Genomic DNA, 19,854 nt, shown 5'->3' with positions numbered 1-19,854 from the left:
TGGGAGTATGCAGGAGGTGTCAACAACCCAGACTTGGGACTCAAAGAGAAGTTGTGTATTTAAAATGAGTATCAGATCACGTCAATCTGCTCCTCAAAATCTCTTAATGGCTCCTAACTGAATTCACAGTAAAATCTACATGTCTACCATGACCTACAAATGGTTTGCTTCACCTGGCATCTCTCAGGCTCTCTGGCTGCATCTCTTACTGTTGCTCAAGTTGTCCAGGTCTCTGGCTGTGGCACCTCTGAGGTGTTGGTTACTCTCTCAGGGACCACCACCCCTCGATCTACCCCACCTCCTCAATGTTCAGGACTCCAGTTTAAAGTCATTTATTTATAGAGTTCTTTCCTATTTTCTAATCTACTTTAGTCCTCAGAATGATAACAATGACAACTAGACTAACGATGATGATAATGATAAATAATGATAAAACTAATAATCATACTAACTAAACACTAAATAATACTGGGTGCCAGGCAGTGTTCTAAAGGCTTTTACATGCAATAACTCATTTAGATATTGCCACAACCCTAATGGTAAGTACTAGTATTATTTCCATTTTTACAGGTGAAAAAGTAAGCCAATATCATAGCATTCTGTACTTTCCTTCATTACAATTATCAAGTGTACAATCATAAATTTATCTGTGTATCTTTTCCTGGGCTGTAAGATCTATGAGATCAGGGTCTGAATGCATTCTCTTCATCACTGCATCATCAGTGGTTAACGCAATACCTTGTATACAGTATGAATTTAACACATTTATTAAATAAATTAATGAATGAATAATGGACATGCGTGAGATGTAATTCTCTTAAGATTTACACACTAGCTTACTACTTACAATAAAACAGATAGACAAAGATTAAAGTCCTCTGGAACGTAGTAATTATTAAGGCTGTTGGCAATTCAGTCACTTTGCTTTCTAGTTGTGGCATTTTCCCCATCCCCTTCTTGATAAGCTGTAACATCCGAGGTTTACAGTGGGATGGAGGCAGAGGCAGTGTGGTTTAGACTGTAGAGGAAAGAGCATGGGTTTCCAAGAAATACAGATCTAGCTTTCAGTTCTGATTCTGTCACTAATTTTGTGGTCTTGAGTAAGTACCATATACTTCCTGAGCCTTCTTTTTCCAAATGTGTGAAATAGGAACAATAATATATGCAAAGAAGTTTAGTTTGGAGAATAATGTGAGGTGATACATTCAAAGGGGCTAGCATTGTGTCCAGCATATACCAGAAATGGAATAACCACTAGCCCCTTACCTCTCCTGAAATCAGAGGTGCACATGTGGGCTTTGGACATTATCTAGTTTACAAGACCAGTAGTACTAGCCAGACTAGACCCTAGAAATTTGAAGACCCAAATACAACTGAGGGGGCAGAGAGAAAATAGCATTATCTGACCTGGCTGCCTCTAAGATTCAAATAAGCTGGTTAATTGCCATGGTCCCAGCTTACTCTGTGGATACAGCCAAAGAGGGGGTAGGAAAAGTACAGAAAACTCCAAGGGGTCACTTTTGGTACTTGTCAACAGCTCCGGCTGGGAGGAAGTCAAGACAATAAACCAAGAAAAAGATCCAGTGAGTTATATTGCCTGTTCTCTATTTTAAGGGGACAGTCCCTGCTTTGTTTCTTCTCTCTTGGGTGAAAGACTGTTCCCTGAAATGCTCCTGGCAACTGAGAACAGTTCTGGAGGCAACCTCATAAAGTGTTGGCCTCCAGTTGATCAGAAGCAAGCAAGCAGAATTCACCCTGCCCCCGTGATCATACCCTCTTGGGGAAGGAGGAGACAGAAAAGGGAACTTCGATGCCTCTTCCTTCCTTGTCTCCTAGCAAACTTCCATATTCATACTTCTCTAGGCTAACCCCAACCTCCTTTTTATCTCCCTCCCTTCCAATAAAGAGAGGAGAAGAGGTTAAGATGGGTAGAGGGTGTTTTTCCTTCTTAGCAGTTAATTGGAGAGGGCATAAAGTGTTTCTCAAAGGGGCCAATCCTCTTCCCTTCTCCGTGAACTCTGCTAGTGGGTTTGTCTTCTTTGCAAAGGGAAGCTCTGCATCAGCTCCTACTGCTACTCCCTGCTAAGCTGCCTGGATTGAAACACCTATGCCTGAATAGGTATATACCAACCCTGAAAACTGTATTTCAATAACACTTTGATGAGTTGTACAGCTGTAATTTTGCTATCATATAAAGTGGCAGCCTCTCAGGCTTATGCAAGATGGGGCTCTCAGTTAACTAAGATTTTGTTTACCAGAAATCCTAAATAATTTAACAATCTTTTTTTTTGCACTCTGCTTTTAAGAGAAAAAACCGTATTTAGGGGTGTCCCTTTATATTTGGTGTCAGCCCCATTCTCCCTCCTGACTCCTCAGCTTTCCCATGTATGACTTGGAGAACTCAACCTTCAGCTCTAAAACTATTTCTATATAATCATATTTCTATGGTCTTGGGAGGGAAAAAAAAGTCTTACACTTCAGAAATGATCCCCTTTAGACTGTATTATTATGAAAGTGAAGTAGACTAGAACCTTCTAGAAAGATCTCAACAGTGGTTCCCTACTGATACCAGATGGCTGGGATGTTATATACCACATATTAGTGGCCCGCTATATGCTGGGTACTCTCTGAGGCATGTTATATAACACTCATAACACCAGCACTAACACCAGCACATACATGTGCTTTATACATGTAAACATATTTAATCCTTGCAACCAAAACACACAATCTCCATCCTAATTTTGGAGATGAGGCAATTAGGACACAGAGAGGATAAGTAATTTGTCCCAAGGTCACAAAGTGGTGTAGCTGACATTTGAAAGGGGCAGTCTGACTCCAGAGTCTTCACTCTTAATCACTATATAAAGCTTTTCTCATTTAGCCATCACAATGATCTTAACATATAGAATGTTAAAATATCCATTTTCAGCTAAGGGTGGTGGCTCACGCTTGTAATCCCAGCACTTTGGGAGGTCAAGGAGGGCAGACCACCTGAGATTAGGAGTTCGAGACCAGCTTGACCAACATGGAGAACCCTGTCTCTACTAAAAATACATGGAGACCAACGCTGTCTCTACTAAAAATACAAAAAAAATTAGCCAGGCATTGTGACTCATACCTGTAATCCCAGCTACTTGGGAGGCTGAGGAAGGAGACTCACTTGAACCCAGGAGGCAGAAATTGCAGTGAGCCGAGATTGTGCCATTGCACTCCAGCCTGGGCAACAAGAGCAAAACTCCATCTCAAAAACAAAAAATGCCCATTTTTCAGACAAGAAAAGTGAGTCTCAGAGAAGTAACTTATCTGAAGGATTGACTGGGTTCTCAAACCAATTCCATTCAATATGCTACTTGAGTGCCTACTTTGTGGCAAGCACAATGCCAGACACTAAGAGAACAATATAGTATGATATAAATTCATATTTAGTTGTTCCATTTTCTTCCATTTCTTCTAACACTGTCACTTCTTCCTGAAGTAACGGATAACAAAGAGTTCACTTTAAGTGCCTTGAAAGTCACGTGTCATCAAGATTAGCAAGGGATGTCAGCACCATGCACGTTTGGAGAGATAGCAGATATTTCAGTAAAAGCCTGAATGAAGCCCAGTATGAGCACCACTTCCTTTCTAAACTTATCTGGTTCAGGCACGGGCATTAATTCATTCTTGTTTGTTCAGTCCATAAACATTTACTGAGCATCTACTATGTTCCAGGTTTTGTGTTATAAATTGAGAATACAGAAAAAGAGGATTAGTATTTGAACTTCAGATGCTTTTGGTTTAAAAACGGGAAAAATGAAATAATTATAATACAGTATGACAAGCATAATAACAGATTTTGAGATAATAATTAAGAGTAATTTTGGGTGAGTTGCAGGAGGTAGATCCAGAAGATGAAGGATTAAAAGGCACTTTCCAGATGGAAATGGGTAAAGGAAGTAATGTTTCAACATCCACAATATATATCAGGGCTGAGGTCCTGAATTGAGACAAGAATCAGATGATATATGGAATTTGTTCAGAGTGACAATGTGAAAAAAAATCCCTGAGCTGAATATGTAAATGATATTTTGGGGAAAATGCAACCAGGTAGGAGGAACAGCATATGTGAAGGTAGGAAGGCAAGAAGATCCTGGGGTATTTCAGGGACATATATTCAGTGCACTTCATCCGTCAGCTGTGCATGGGGGTGGCAGCGTAAAGTGGGAGATGAGGACAAAGAAAGAGTTACAAGAAAATTCTAAAGGCATTTGCCTGCCTGGTGAGATGTTTAGGTCTTATCTTGAAGGCAAAGTATAGCTAAAACAGAAAATAATATAATAATATCTGGGGTTTATAAGAAAAATTCTAGTACTGGAAAGAAAGAGGACAATAATCTAAATTGGAGGGCCACCATAATGCTTTAGGTACAGGATGATGGAACAATAAACAAAGGCAGAGAAAGTAGGAGACAAAAGGAAAAAGAAAGATTAGAGGAAGAGACTAAAGGAATTGGCTGTGGTAGGTGAAGAGGGAGATAAAAGGGTGGATGATGAAGATGCTACTCTAAGTCAGGAACATAGGAAAAGGGACAGTGGTGTAGGGGATGAATTTGGGTCTCCAGATGAACCAAAAGGGATTATCAGAGGTAATCGGATGTCTGGCATACTTGCTTGTAAGTAATGGGGTTGGGGGTGTCCAGGGAGTGAAGGAACAAAGACTGAAAGGGGAAATGGGTTCTAAAGTCAGTGGGATAGATTCTTACAAGCAGATTTGAAGAAATCTGTCTGCTCAAGATGGCTCCCTTAACTTCAATCCCAGAGGTGGAAGAGTCCAGATGTGTGAGGTGAATCTCTGGCTCTGACTCCTGGGGCTGTGCAGGTAAATAGAGCTGTCAAGAATGCCCAGAAAGAGGCAGATGTTTCCTAAAGAGCTCTGTCTGCCACGCCTGGGAGCTGCATGACCAGGCTCGAGACAGGCAGCAGCTGGGGTTTGGGAGGACACAGGCACGTGGACAGCCTCCTGTGGGAGCGCTGCAGATGAGGCAGCTGAGAGAAGTGAAGCTTCCTTTCCAGCCTCCTCTTCCACCCTTTGCTGCAGATCCCTGATACTACAGCACAGTGCTAGCTGCATAAAGGTTGATTCATAGAGGAGGGGATGCAGCTACATGCCACGCAGAGACGGCAGAAAGGACAAAAATGTGTGTGTGTGTGTTTTTGGAGGAGACTGTTTATTCAGGGAACTATATATCAAATACAACCTTACTGGCAGACAATAGTGATTTGCCTCGATAATTTATGCAACCAAATCAACATCAAGATAGGCTGGGTAGAGCAAAAGGTGAGACTCATTTTTAAAAGCAGGGTACTCCCTTTATCAATTACAGGAGATGCTTTTGCACACAAAACATTCAGGCAACGATATCTGGGTATCTGCTTGATCCTACTGTAACCAAAGAAAAAGAAAGGCCGGAACTAAAATGCAAAAGAAAGAAAGAAACTGTGTTTGGAGATAGGTCTGCTACAGTATAAACTTTTCCCTTTCTCTGGCTTACTGCTATAGCAAAACCTGATGGTTGTCTTTGTAAAAAACGTGTCTGTATCTAGGTCCCTGGCAGCGATTTGCCTTTGGGAGGGCCAGCAATCTATTTAATGACTCCATTGACGTCAATAGCATAACTGAAATACTTACTAACATGCATGATTCCAACTTTCAAGGGGAGGGTGGGTGGATGGTGTTTCTCAGCAGTACAAAAACGTGAAGTGGAGTCAACACGGAACGGACTCAACTGTTCAGGCAGCTAGTGAGAAATTAGATGCAGGTTTCATCGGTTTCATTCAAAGAGAAGAAATATTTATGCTAAATTTGCAAATTAATTGAACTAGTGAAATAAATTTTGAACTAGTGAAATAACCATAATAAGCAGGGTGTTATATTTGTCAATATCTGCTTAAGGGAAACATTTTAACTTTTGCACTTTAGCTGACTTATTAATGTTTTTGCGGCTACCAATACTTAATTTTAGATATGTAAAAATAACTGCAAATCAATACAAACAGCTCAATGTTGATGCTCTGGGGTAAACTTTCACAAGAGGGCTATTTTAGACAAAAGCAATGATTACAAAACAACCATTTGGAAAATTATTCTCAAAATTACTGGGGCTTTTCTGGTGTATTTGTGCTATCATTTTATATGCAGGCTGTCTAAACAACGAAGGTGAGTAATTAAGGCAATTATTCCAATAATTCAGCACACAAAATTCAGAATAAGGAAGAAAACATCGCTTGATATTTCTGACTTTTTCTTTTTCCTTTCTTTCATTTTTTTTTCTTTTTTCTTATAATTCCCTCCAATCCTTCCTTTATCATGACTGGTCACAGCCTTTGGTCACAAGATTGATTTTATTCCTATTTGTCCATAAGTGTTGCAATCCTGCCTGACAGTTCTTGCTTAATGTAGAAACTAAGCGAAGGTTCTGCTTATGCTGGGCTTCATTTACAGTCATCTGATGCAGCACCACTCTCAGGCTACTGCTGTGGTTCTCAGAGAGCCCTTTACCCATGCGCACACAGACCCTGTCTCATCACAGGTCCTAAAGCTCTGGCCAAGAACGAGAACTGAATCAACGTCATGACTTTCCGAATTCCTTAAAATCAAAGATAGCTCACTGGCCCTCTTGTCCACTACTTGAACAGACCCTGCATCTGGTACACCCACATGAACTTCTGGAAGGACAGTCATAATCAAGTAAAGCTATGGGCAGAACCCATATGGAGAAATAGGTTTCCTAGGAGAAAGCCTCTTCTTCTGTTTTATCAACTGATAAAAAGCCATTTCCTCCCCAGAATGACCTAGACACATATTAAAAGAAATGCATTCCCATGAGCACTGGAAAAATCTTAATTAAGTTTGTTTCTCACATAGGCCAACCTATTTCAGGCTTTACTGGAAAGCCCTATACTGCCTCATCCTATTTCTCTGAACACAGTCTTTTCTTGAAAGGCCTTCTAATTGACTGGTGTTGAAAACCACCATAAAGCAACGCTACGGATAGCTGGGCTTTGAAAGACTTAGTATCTGCAGCAATCTGGCTTGAAGTCTTCCAAGTGATTCCCTAGTCATCTTGGTGCTACGGTTTGCTGTCATTTCCAAAGACCCATAGACTCTGTGCTGTTTTTAATAATATCTAAACTGATCTGTTGCCAGTGGTGATGTTTTTGCTTAGTAAATTTACTGATAAATTTTAGAAAAAGAAATTTAGTATAGAGCACCCCACCTTATGTATCAAGTTGGCTGCTAAAAAACTGCATACATGATACATATCATTTGGTCCTTAAAAAAATATTTCTCCAATCCTTCTATAAAGCAAAAAATCATTTTGTAAATACAGTGAACACTTGATAATTTATCTGTTTAGTACATTTTTACTGTCATGACATATGTGTAATCACTATTGAAGAGCAAAGGATAGGATGAAGTGGAAAAAGGGAGACAATTACATCACACGTGTGTATACATGCACCCCAATTTCCTGTTGAAAATAGTTTTGGGCCCCAAAATCCTGAGAATGACTTCAATTTTCCATTGTGAATATGTACAGCTGATAGAATTCAAGTTCCTGACTTGTTTTGGAATTTTCTTCCGTGTAGGGAGAGCCTGGAATTCATGCTTGTGAAAGGCAAAATGTGAAACAAATTGAGATGCTCATTAAACCCTACATTGGCATTTTCAGCACCCCCAAGAGGATTTACAGCATCTTTCTCCTCAACCTGGGAGCATATGGCTTCCTCATTGTTATTTCTGGGCTTAAAATTCTCCATTGCTGTACTCTAGCTTTCTTATTCAAAGCACTAAATGCCATTTTCTAAGATTTCACTCTTTTGGTTCAAAAACTCTATGAACACAGTAACATATATAAGCAGTTAAAGAGTGTTTTTCAAACCTCTATTCATTTTAGTGCAATAACTGATTTTTAATAGCAAAAAATACAATTTGAATACTTTTCATAGAAATAGAAATAAAAATATTGGCTCATTATTAGAATTTTATTTTATATGTATTTTCCTTCACATAAAGTCCCCAAATTTTATGTAGTGCTCCTGGTCAATTCAACACTTACTGCGTTCCTGCCATGTGAAAATAATTATGCTAAAGTACCATAAGTGATAAAAAAGATAGATAAGGCACGACCCCTGTCTTCAAGAGCTTTATCTCTAATGGGAGAGACATACAAGAAGCCATGAATTAAAGTATATCAGAGAATTAAATTGTTGCCACAGCACAAAAAAAGGAGCAATTACACAAACGTAAAAAAAGGAAGATGTCTTTGCAAAGTAAGGACATTTGCATCGAGGCATGACAGCTGATAAGAAGAACCTTGGTTGGATAGTGAGAAGAAGGGTACTTCTTTTTTTCTTTTCTTTTTTTATTTTTGAGACAGAGTCTTGCACTGTTGCTCAGCTGGAGTGCAGTGGCATGATCTTGGCTCACTGCAACCTCCGTCTCCTGGGTTGAGGTGATTCTCCTGCCTCAGCCTCCTGAGTAGCTGAGACTACAGGCATGCACCACCATGCCTGGCTAATTGTTTTTGTGTTTTAGTAGAGATGGGGTTTCACCATGTTGGCCTGGATGGTCTCGACCTCCTGACCTTGTCATCTGGCTACCTCGACCTCCCAAAGTACTGGGATTACAAGTGCGAGCCACCACACTCGGCCAAAGAAGAGTGTTCCAAATGGAGAGATTTCCTTTGATGTATCCATTTAATATTTCAGTTAGAAATCAATTTGTAAAAGTAAATGTACCAATTTACCATCGTTTCTGACAATTAACTTTTGAAATAAATTGCATTTTTTCTCATTTATATGTTCAAAAAAATGAAGCCTCTTAAAATTTGGTATTTCTTTTTCTCTCTCTCTCAATTGTGTCTATACAAGACTTGAGTTATCTAAGTCAGGCTCTCTGGCAAACTAGGTTGTTGCTAAATCTGTTTAAATTATTGTAGATTTCTTGTACCTTTTATCTTAGATTTCAATTGAAATACATGAATTCAACATCAGTACTGATAAATAAAAACCTGATTTAAATATGAAAAATCTGTGTTGAAGCAGCACTCCAGTTCTCAATTCTGTTTGCTCTGAGCCACTTTTCATTCCCCTTTAAAGTTTCTATTTAAACACACCTCTTTGTCATATGCTGATAAATATTAAAATAACAGGAAAAATCTGCCTGACTTATTTAAGCTGATGATAAGAACAAAACACGGGATGTGTGTCTCCTCCTTCCTTTTCTAACCGTGGCTAACTGTTAAGGAGATTTTGAAACCCATAATTATGTAATAATCGGTCTCACTAAATTCTCTTTGCAGTGAAAAGCCAGGATTTTTGTAGTTTGCCACAGAGACAGAAGGAAACAAATTGGCTAAGTGGTATTGTCATTTCTTTGCTCCATTGTTTGAGAAGAATTTATCAAAATAATCTCTAGTTGTCAAGCTGTAGTTGCTGTGCCAATAATCACAAAATGATCTTTCCAACCACATCTTTGGATAATAAGCTAATTTATAGAACCATAAATTTTACATATTCTCCTAATGTCTGTCAGTATTTATTATAAGAAAAAGAAAACATAGTCTAAATATTCAAATTGATGTAAATTTGGCTAACAGCAATGTGAGCAACATTGCCTCACTGGTAGGCCAATACGACGAAATGACTGGAGTTTGAAAACTACCTCCTTTGATCTTCAAGTATGCAACACAAGTTATATATTAAAACATCGTATTTTGTTTCTTTTTATAAAAGCTCTAAAGGAAACAGTGCATGCAGGACATTAGGTTTTGAAATCCATAGAGTACTGTTTATTTCTTTGTATTTCATATCACAGGGTTCTGGAGTAAACTCACCTTTACTTGATATCGTTCTTTCACTTTTATTTTCATTCTCAGTCTTTCCCTTATAAAAGTATTTTTGGCCGGGCGCGGTGGCTCACGCCTGTAATCCCAGCACTTTGGGAGGCCGAGGAGGGTGGATCACCAGGTTAAGAGATCAAGACCATCCTGGTCAACATGGTGAAACCCATCTCTACTAAAAATACAAAAAATTAGCTGGGCATGGTGGTGCGTGCCTGTAATCCCAGCTACTCAGGAGGCTGAGGCAGGAGAATTGCCTGATCCCAGGAGGCGGAGGTTGCAGTGAGCCAAGATCGCGCCATTGCACTCCAGCCTGGGTAACAAGAGCGAAACTCCATCTCAAAAAAAAAAAAAAAGTATTTTTAAAAGCTTGCACCACAAATACTTCAGAAGCCAATGAGCCAATAGAATCGGCTGCTTTTGTTCCCTTCCTTTAGAAGCCGAGCTTTTGTAATACTTCGTTATACTTATGATCATGGTACCAGTAAGCAAACACAATAACCAAGTGAGAAAGACTGTAAGTAAGAAGCAGTGCTGGAAATAGTAAACTGTGCGAGGCATTGTTAGGTGTCAGGTGTGAGGTGATCTCAGTGTGAGTTCATCTTAATTGTTTCTCCTGTGGTTTTACTGAAATCTACTGCTACAATAGTAGGGAACAGATTTAGGAGGAAACCCTATTTGGACTTTTAAAAATGCCATAGAACTGGTTGCATTTTGTGTGAAGAATTATTTCAGTTCAACACAACTCCATGGTGTTCCTTCAAGATGGCCCTTCCTCTCCACAGCTCTCAACACACCAAGAAAAGTGGATGCCCTGTCCTGAAAGATGAGAGCTTAAGTTCTTTAAAAAAAAATGCCACCATTGAGGAACAAAGTTGGATGTCCTCCAAGAGAAATGATTGGGACCTGGAAAGAGACTGGTTTCACACCTGGAATGGATGTAGATTCAAGTGGGATCTATAGTTGACACTAAGAGGGGAACCACTAACATATCAGCAGGAGCCCTCAGGCCAGCATGGGGCACCTTAGGTCTTTGAGGTTAGCTCTTCTGGAGTTTATTGGAGCCAGCAAGCTGAGGTCAAGTTGCATTGTCAATATAACTCTGCCTCCTGCTTCTCTTTGGGAAAGAAGCAGCATTGCCCCACATTCATCAAGTTCTGAAAGCCTGCGCCTACAATGGGCAAATTATTTAGTACGTTTAATGTAGTTTTAATAGAGTGAAGTAATGCTCCAGTGTACCTTAGAAAAAAATTACCAAGAGACTTACTTTTGAGAGCCACAATATGCAAACAATATCACTCTTCTAAAAAACACTTCTGAATAAGAGGCACGTTTATTATTCTAACTCTAAACATCGAGATAGACCTTATGACATGGCCTACCTTGCGGGTTGACTCTGGAGACAGGAGGCTGACTGGCAGCTGGGGACCTCCTGTGGAGACAGAGAAAAGAAGGACTGAGTCTAGGTATCAGAACTCCCCATTCCACCCCCAACACCCCACCCTCATGGTTACTGAGGAGTTTTCCAGGTCGTAATGAACTATGTAGTGACATAATGCTATCTCAGGAAGTCAGAGTCCTGTAACCTGGGTAGATGACTGCAATTCTCTCACATCCAGATGGCCTGGAATTTCCCTCTGCACAGCCTCAGGATGCTCCGACTCTGCAGGAAGGAAGTTGTTTACTCCAGGTCCCCAACCAGCCCCCTGGTGTAGGTTTTGCTCTTCCAAGGAGCCCTCAGAAGAGGAGTTGCTTGCTCAGGCATCAGTTGAAGTGTCAGAGTGAGTCCCAATTCCTTTGGGCACTGCTGTAATAAGTTACAGCCAGAGGAACCCTCAGCAGTCAATCACTTCAGGCCCCTAATTTTGTACCTCAGGAGACCGAGACTGAGAGAGGTGAAGTCACTTGCCAAGGTCACACAACCACTAGGCACAGTCATCCAGCTTGCTTTACTTAGAGAGAGGTATTTACATGGAAGAACTGGGATGTCATTCCATGTCATCACAAGCCTGCTGATGTCAGGGGTTACATGAAACAAGTAAACCCATGTTCACATAGTACTGGGGCTCCTCCTTTTTTCTTGTTTCTTTTCCTTTCTCTGCCCCCAACCCTTCAATTTCACTGCTCTCACCATCCTTTTCATGCTTTGCACAACTTCTACCAGACTCTCCCATTTCTGGCTGCATTGCTGGTGAACCTCTCAGGAATACTATTGAGCAGGGCTCTCAGAACTTCTTGTCTCAGAAGTTAATTTTGAAAATATGGCTTTTATTTAGGGTTATCAATTCAGATAAGCATTTATGTGTGGAAGCTTTGGAAAGACAGGGACAATGTTTATTTGGTTTGTTAATTATTCGTGAGACTTGGTGCAAAGAAGAGGCTCAATACGTTTTCAGTGAATAAATGAGTCTGTAAGCCACATGATTGCTTGTAGGGCATAAGAATGCCAGACAGAAAATTGCATAAGAATGCCAGACGGAAAATTGTAAACAGTGCCAGAGGAAAGTCGTATTGGTTGCTTGGTTTCCAAAGTCCCTAACTTATGGAATAATCATAAGAAGTTGTGTGGCTGATTGTTGAAGACGGTGATATAAATAGGGAGGATAATATGACCATGACAGTTCAGTGGAGAGAGAACTGGACTATGACTAAGAAGACAGAAATCCTAATCCTGGCTCTGGCACCTTCCCATTATATAGCCCTTGGGCAATTCACAGAATCTTAGTTTCTTCCTCACTTGAGGAGAGCAGGCAGCAACTAACATTTACTGGTAATTTACGATGTACCAGGTCCTGCATGAGGAGTTTTACATATAGTGCTTCACTTAATCTGAGAAAATTTGGCTAGGTTCTTTCCAGCACTGAATGCTCAAAATTTTATGGTCCTCAGCTAATTTAATTCACATGCCAAAGTACATACAGCAATAAAAGACATTTTGGATAGACATATACTGAAAAAATGTAAGTGGTTATTCTTTCCTGAATATTACATACATGTTGATTAAATTATTCTTTGAAAGAATGTTAATATAAAGAAGTTGCATGATTTCCTGATAGCCACAGGTGATATTCATGATGTTGATGAAAGAGTTGCTTGATAAACGACACCTCTTTGCTCCCAGCTCCATCCCCTGGATATCAGACTTCTGAATGGTGGGCACACACTCACTCACGCACCTGATTACTCCAGCAGTCTGTCTGAAGTCAGCAAATGCTTTAAGAATGCTTATCTGAATTAACAATTCTAAATGAAAGCCATATTTTCAAAACTAACTCCTGGGACAAAGGAAGTGTAGGTTTTAATTTGCAGCCAAGAAATACAGGCCCAATCAAGCATCCCTCAATGGGATATTTCGTGAAGGTGCAAGGAAACCACCTCAACAGGAACTTTGAGATTTCCACCCTTTGGGTGGTAAAGCACAAGCAGACAATGGACTGCTTTTATGCAGAGCAAAGAGCCAAAAGATAAAAGAAATCTTGACTTATGAGAAGTATAGTTCTATGTGGGAGTTCCTTTTCATACAATAAACCACACTAGCCAGATGTCTCATGAAAACCACTCCAAGGACATAATTATTGCTTAAATGCTACATTCAAGGCAGGGAGTGGCACCCTGGAACCAAAGTCAAGTATCCCAGAAAGCAATATCTGAGTTAAATAAATTCTACAATTTCAATTGTTAGGATTACGTGTGTGTGTGTGTGTGTGTGTGTGTGTGTGTGTGTGTGTTGGGATGGGGGATGCTTTCTGTATGTTATATCCATTCCTGGCAAATGTTATTGTCTTCAGTTCCTTCTCTTGGATTTTCTTCAGTTGTTTGAGGGTATTCACTATTTAAAAATAAAATGGAGTGCATTAAATGGACACTCAGTTTTCCAACCTGCCCCTGCCAGGCTGCTTCATAGATGGCTAATTTATTTCATCGATTTCAGCTCCCTGATGTCTGAAATCCATTTTTCAGGAATGAGTCTGAGCTAGACTGCACCACTCTCAACTCCCTTTGGTGAAGTTCTAGTGGTAAATGTGCCCTGCCTTGAACTTTTGTTGGTGACAAGGTAGTACTTGCAATCAGTAACAGGATCAACTCTGTACACATGGGTATGAATTTGAGAAAGATCATTAGATAGTACTATTTACCACTGGAGACCTACTTTGTGTGATACGTGTGGCTTGCTTTGAACCAAAAGTGACACAAGGGGCCATGATTTGAAGGGTAGTCCTCAGCCAGAGTGTGGGAAGGGCTGTGCTTCATCTATGCTATGGCAATTATGGTCTTGGGGTACTTGGTTCCTATAAGTTCATAAGGACCAAAACCCTCAAGGGTGTGGAAAGACCTGATTCTTGAGAAAGTAGTTTCAGTTGTCACAGCTTATTAATCTTAGCAGGGTTAGGCTGAATGTCCTGATACTACTAACAGAGGAAAAAAACCTCAAGCCTGTGCTAACAAATAAGAATAAGAACATCAGCATCTGCTCCACCTTCTCCCTAGTGCTGTGCAATGGAGTGGTTCCCAGTTCAACCATGCTTAAGAAGACTTGAATGTGTCCATATTAATCCCTTCCTCCCCATTCCCACCTCCATCATTCTGGTTCAGAGCTACATCCTCACATTTAATTCCTGAAAATACTGTTTTAGCTACTGTTTCTGTCTTCAGGCTTTCTGATCTTCATCTATTCCGTAAGTTCTTCCTAAATGTCTTTCTGTTTTAAAGCCTTCCAGGGACTGCTTCGTATAACCCAGAAGACTTAAACAGATGTGGCAAATGAAAAGAGTACTGCAGTGACAGTCAGGATTCCAGGTTTCAAGGAAACCTCTGTTGCCCACTAGAAGCTGTATGTTCTTTCCTAAGTCATTGAATCTCCCTAAGCTTTGTTTCCTTATTCATGGAGTGGAGGGTAACAATATTCATATTCATATGATATTCATTTGTCCAATATCATGAATATCATTTATGGTGATCTTAGCTGACATAACATAAGAAAACCCCAAAGTGTTACACTACTTCTGGATTCAGCAAGAGAAATGTAACAATCCATTGTAATAGCTCACATTTATTGAGCACCTACTTCATGCAAGATTCTGTTTTAAGTGCTTTGCAAATATCAATTCATTTAATCCTCACAACAACCCTCTGTTACACAGTAGAAAATGGAAAAATAGAGTGGGTAATTAGCTTGCCCAAATGCATCATTTTCAAGGAGTAGAATTGGGCTATGAAGCCAGTAATCATGGCTCCAGAGGCCATATCCTACCAGGAAAAAGCAACAGAGAAGGATCACTCCTGCAAATATGATCTTCTAAATAATTGGTGATCTTTCCTCTAACAATTATTTATTCAGAAATTCATATATGTGATGAATTTGTATGGAGCACAAACTGTATGTCAGGCATTCTGCTATTCTTGGGAATTCAAGAAAAACTAAACACAGTTCTTACTCCTAAGGGGCACACAATCTAGTGGTGGGCAGAGATCCAGAAAGCTACTGATAAGGTTTTCAGAGTGCTGGGTCCAAATGAGGGCCACTCAGCCGGGCTTGGTGAGGTCAGGGAAAGCATCTCGGTGAAGATGACTCTAGAGATGAGACATAAAGACAATCAGGATTTGGCCAAGCAGACACCGGTGAGTGGAAAGAGACATTTTAGGAAGAAAGAACAGTAAGTTCATAATTAGGATAGAGAAGAGAGCATGCAGAGAACAACAGACCATGATTATTGAAAATAATTCCATGTGGCTAGAGACCTGGTCTGGTTGTTTACACTGTATCCTTCAGCACTTCATATTAGAATGTAAGCCCTAAAAGAGCAGAGAGCTTGCCTATTCTGGTCACTATTATATTACCAGTGCTTGGTACTGATGGGGGTGCTCAGTAATTATTTGTTAAATGCATCTATCTATCTACAAATGGATAGTATGTACTGAATAAATCCTTGTTGGATGGATAAATAGGTAAGTTAAATAAATAAATAAGTAATAAATAAATAAATGGAGTTCCACTCCAAAAGAGGCTGGAACAAGTCTCTAGATTTCATATACATTGCACTAAATAGAAACCCAAGTAACTATCAATCAAATTAATTTGTCTTGGGTACCAAGCACCAGCATTTAAATGTTATCTTATTGATAACACTGGACCACTGAAATGCCTTAAGCTGGAGGGTGACAGAGTCATAGAACATGTGAGAAAGATCACTCACATAGAAGCTTGATCAGAGTATACAGAGTCATCTCACAAGAAGGCCTAGTCATAAAACAGTGAAAGAAAAAGCAAACATTCAAAGCAGGGTTTACTCCCACTTTTAACAAATCTATTCTATGAAAATTTGTAAGAAAGCAAAGTAAAGGGCTGATAAAGAATTTCACAGAGACTGGTGAGACAAGATACTCTGTAGTGAACACTGCTGAAAAATCACTTGTAGGTTTTGGCCTTGATGTGTGTCTCTAACTTATGGGGTGGGGAGTTGTTTGCAAGTCACTGGATTCTTGAGAGCTTAGGTTTCTCCTTCTGTAAAACAAAGAGAATCAATGATCTCAAAGGCTTCCTCCAGACCTCTCATTCCAGGATCGTGGGTTCTATGACTCTCTGAGCTCTGTGATAACTTTTTAAGGCATGCCGGAGAGTGAACTCAATAGCACTTAGCTTAGGCACAAATATTTGAAATGATTTTGGAGAGAGTGTTACTGCAAGGAATATAAAGTTCTAACCTTTCATTTTGTAGATAAGGAGATCAAGGATAGGCAATATTAATTCAAATGCCAAGATCATGTAATTAATAGAAGGTGGAGGAGATGATAATCCTACTCTTATTTATTAAACTGCATGAAATTGTTATATACAATAAAAAAATAGGCAAATTGAACTTGAAGTTTCTGCTACATTTAATTTTAAGTTTGAATATCTGAATTCATTAATAACTTATTCCAAATGACCATTAATAGAATTTATGGCCTTACTGGTCAAAGTGGTAAATACAAAAGTCAACGAAAAATAAAATCCTCTTCTTGTTCTTTCATTTGTGAACTAAAGACTAATAAGACCCAGACTAGATTACTTTTAATATTGTGTGAGTTCTAAAATACTACGGTGCTCCATCCTATTTTCAAATTTCATTGTGTATACCAACTTAGCTTGGAAGGCAATTTTCCATGTAATAGTTGTATTTGTTAAAATGCTCTTCAATATTTTTTGCATTTATGTTAGAGATTCAAACGCAACCAAAAAGTATCAATGCTTACTTGTTAGATGTACCATGAAGGTTTGTTAGTATAGTGAAGTTGTTTCTCACACTTCGCAAGCTGGCAAGGACCTACAAGAAAAATATTTCAAATGATTAAGGACCAAAGAAGACAAATGGCCAGGTTCAGACTTAGAAATCAGCAACAGTGAAAGCGAGCCAGGACCAGCACAATACATACCTGCGCAAAAGGAGTTACAATCAAGTCATCGCCGTGTCTGGTGAAAAGAGGAAAAAAGAACGTTTAGAAATTCCCTTGAATTAGAACTGTGACATATAAGCTATAATATTAAATTTTATCAGTGTTAACAGCACAAATGTTATACAAGTCCTTGTACCTGGATATAAGGCAGGACTCACAATTTGGCATGAAAGCCAAGAGCTTGAAAGGAAAAAATTAGTACGAGATTCATGACTCCTGAATTTACAGTGACTACATATAAAAGCATTTGCAAGTAAGCATATATCCTCAGGATATATTCCTATTAAATAACAGATCCAGAGTACTGTAATTCAAAGCGACTTGTGGATTTTGGTTGCCAGAGCCAGGAAATTCAAAGGGAGGGCTGCTTACAGGGACACACACAGTTGGAAAAAATGGTATAACAGTCTGGATAAAGGTTAACTTTGGATTTCCTGGCTTTTGTTGATTTGAACCACAGCCTTAATGCCATTTAAACACAGATTTCTGTCTGGGAATCCCATTACTTTTTGTTTTTAATATAACTTTTTTCTTAAAATACCTAAGGAAAAGCTTTCAATAGAAGTATGTGGCTGAACCCATCATAGTCATACCATAGTCACTCATTTTGTCCCAAAGAACTAATTCAGCTGTACCTAGTGTTACACAAATCTGTATTTAGGAAGAGTTGAAAATCTGTTTTCAGAAGTGCATGCTGTCTCCCTGGCATATGCTTTGAGAAATCTACTTAAACCCACATTCAGCAAGTTCTCTATTGAAGATACTAGAAGACATGTTGGTTTGAGCTCTAGTCACAAAATTAGGCCAATTTGCTATTACAGTGTGAATCATCATAGCAGCACAGAAGCTAGGAACAGTGAACTTCCCTCACTGGCCTACCTTCCCTGTCCTCATAATTGTCACACAAATATGATACCTTCTTTATTAATTACATTAGTGCAACCAATAATTATTAATCATGTGACCTATACCAGGCACCACATGACGCCTGGGGCTCCCAAGCTGAACAACACATACACCCACCTGGGCCTCGCCACTATCACAGGCTTTTAACTTTACCTCTTATTTAATAGGATACGTTTCTTTCCACCTTTGTCCTTAGCTAGAAACCTCTGAGCTTCAAACCTCTGGCATATTTCTTCTGTGCTCACTTTGTACAGTGACAATAAAAATAATAATGACAAGGAGTAAGCATTCTTTGTGTGACTACTCTGGTCTGCCAGGCCTTGTGCTAAGCAGTTTACATGTGTTATCTCATTTAATTCTTATAAGAGGGCTGCGCGGCAGGTACTCTTGATATTACTATTACAGGGTCAGACGTGGTGGCTCATGCCTGTAATTCCAGCACTTTGGGAGGCCGAGGCAGGAGGATCACCTGAGGTCAGGAGTTCAAGACTAGCCTGGCCAACATGGCAAAACCCCGCCTCTACTAAAAATACAAAAATTAGCAGGGCAAAAATTACTCGGGAGGCTGAGGCAGGAGAATCACTTGAACCAGGAGGTGGAGGTTGCAGTGAGCCAAGACTGTGCCATTGCACTCCCACCTGGGAGACTCTGTCTCAAAAAAAATTAAAAATTGCTATTATATAAATGACATTAATTCACAGAGCAGGTAACTAGCACATACCTAGTAAGTAGAAGAACTGAAACTGATTCCAAATGTAAGAATGTAGACTGTTTGGTTTCAAAAATCTCTGCTTTTAAACACTATGCTTCGTTTTTGCTGTTGTCATCATTGTTTTGTTTTGTTTTGAGACAGGGTCTCGCTTTGTCACCAAGGCTGCAGTGTAGTAGAGTGATCTCAGCTCACTGCAACTTCTGCTTCCTGGGCTCAAGCAATCCTCCCACCTCAGCCCCTGGAATAGCTGGGAGTACAGGCACACACCACCACATTTGGCTAATTTTTTTTTGCATTTTTTTTGTAGAGACAGAATTTTGCCATGTTGCCCAGGCTGGTCTTGAACCCTGGGCTCAAGCAATTGGCTCACGTTGGCCTCCCAATTTCTGAATACAGGTGTAAACCACTAAACCCAGCCTATACTTCCTATTTAATAACTTGCTGCATAGTTGACAGATCAAATCATACAAAATATTCATAATAATCAAAACTAAAACAAAGTAGGGAAGACAAAAATATTTTAAAAACTGTAATAGACATTTAATACTAAATGATAATTATAAACAACAGATATTCTTCATGAAGTCCAGAGGAGATGTGATAATTACAGGTTAGAGAAAGTAGGAAAGTCTTGATTGAGTGAGCAGTGTTTCAGATGAACTTTGAAGGATTTAAGAAGTCAGGGATGGTAGATGCGGCAATGAAAAGAAATGGCAGGAACAAAGGCACTGAAATGGGGAAATGCTGAACAAGCTTATTAAGATATTTGATGGCTATTTGGGTGGAGCGGAGCATATTAACTATAGACATTTGTAGAGAATGAGGGTAGAAGGCCCCCCAATCTGGACAATCTGGACAAAGACTATAGAATCAGTAATTAACTCCATAGAAAGATGAGCCAGTAAAGATTTTTAGT

The 19,854-nt window shown here is 39.5% G+C and overlaps 1 protein-coding gene across 6 annotated transcripts in view; it reads right to left on the bottom strand.

Annotated features, from left to right (window-relative positions):
* PDE4B (phosphodiesterase 4B) overlaps positions 1-19,854 on the bottom strand; it is a 701,553-nt gene that overhangs the window by 97,250 nt on the left and 584,449 nt on the right. For 5 of the 6 annotated variants that reach the window (XM_054236382.2, XM_035251772.3, XM_002750925.5 and 2 more), the window contains 3 exons: positions 17,300-17,336; positions 17,120-17,190; positions 11,269-11,318 (listed from right to left, as the gene is read on the bottom strand). In XM_054236382.2, the coding sequence (XP_054092357.1) occupies positions 11,269-11,318; positions 17,120-17,190; positions 17,300-17,336 (158 nt within the window). Of the gene's footprint in view, positions 1-5,670; positions 5,780-11,268; positions 11,319-17,119; positions 17,191-17,299; positions 17,337-19,854 lie in introns of all 6 variants that reach the window. The other variant, XM_054236384.2, reaches the window with a different exon arrangement.

This window comes from Callithrix jacchus, chromosome 7, assembly GCF_049354715.1.
Source record: "Callithrix jacchus isolate 240 chromosome 7, calJac240_pri, whole genome shotgun sequence".
Taxonomy (NCBI): domain Eukaryota; kingdom Metazoa; phylum Chordata; class Mammalia; order Primates; family Cebidae; genus Callithrix; species Callithrix jacchus.
The sequence above is the reverse complement of the archived record's forward strand: the minus strand, read 5'-3'. Positions and strand labels throughout refer to the sequence as shown.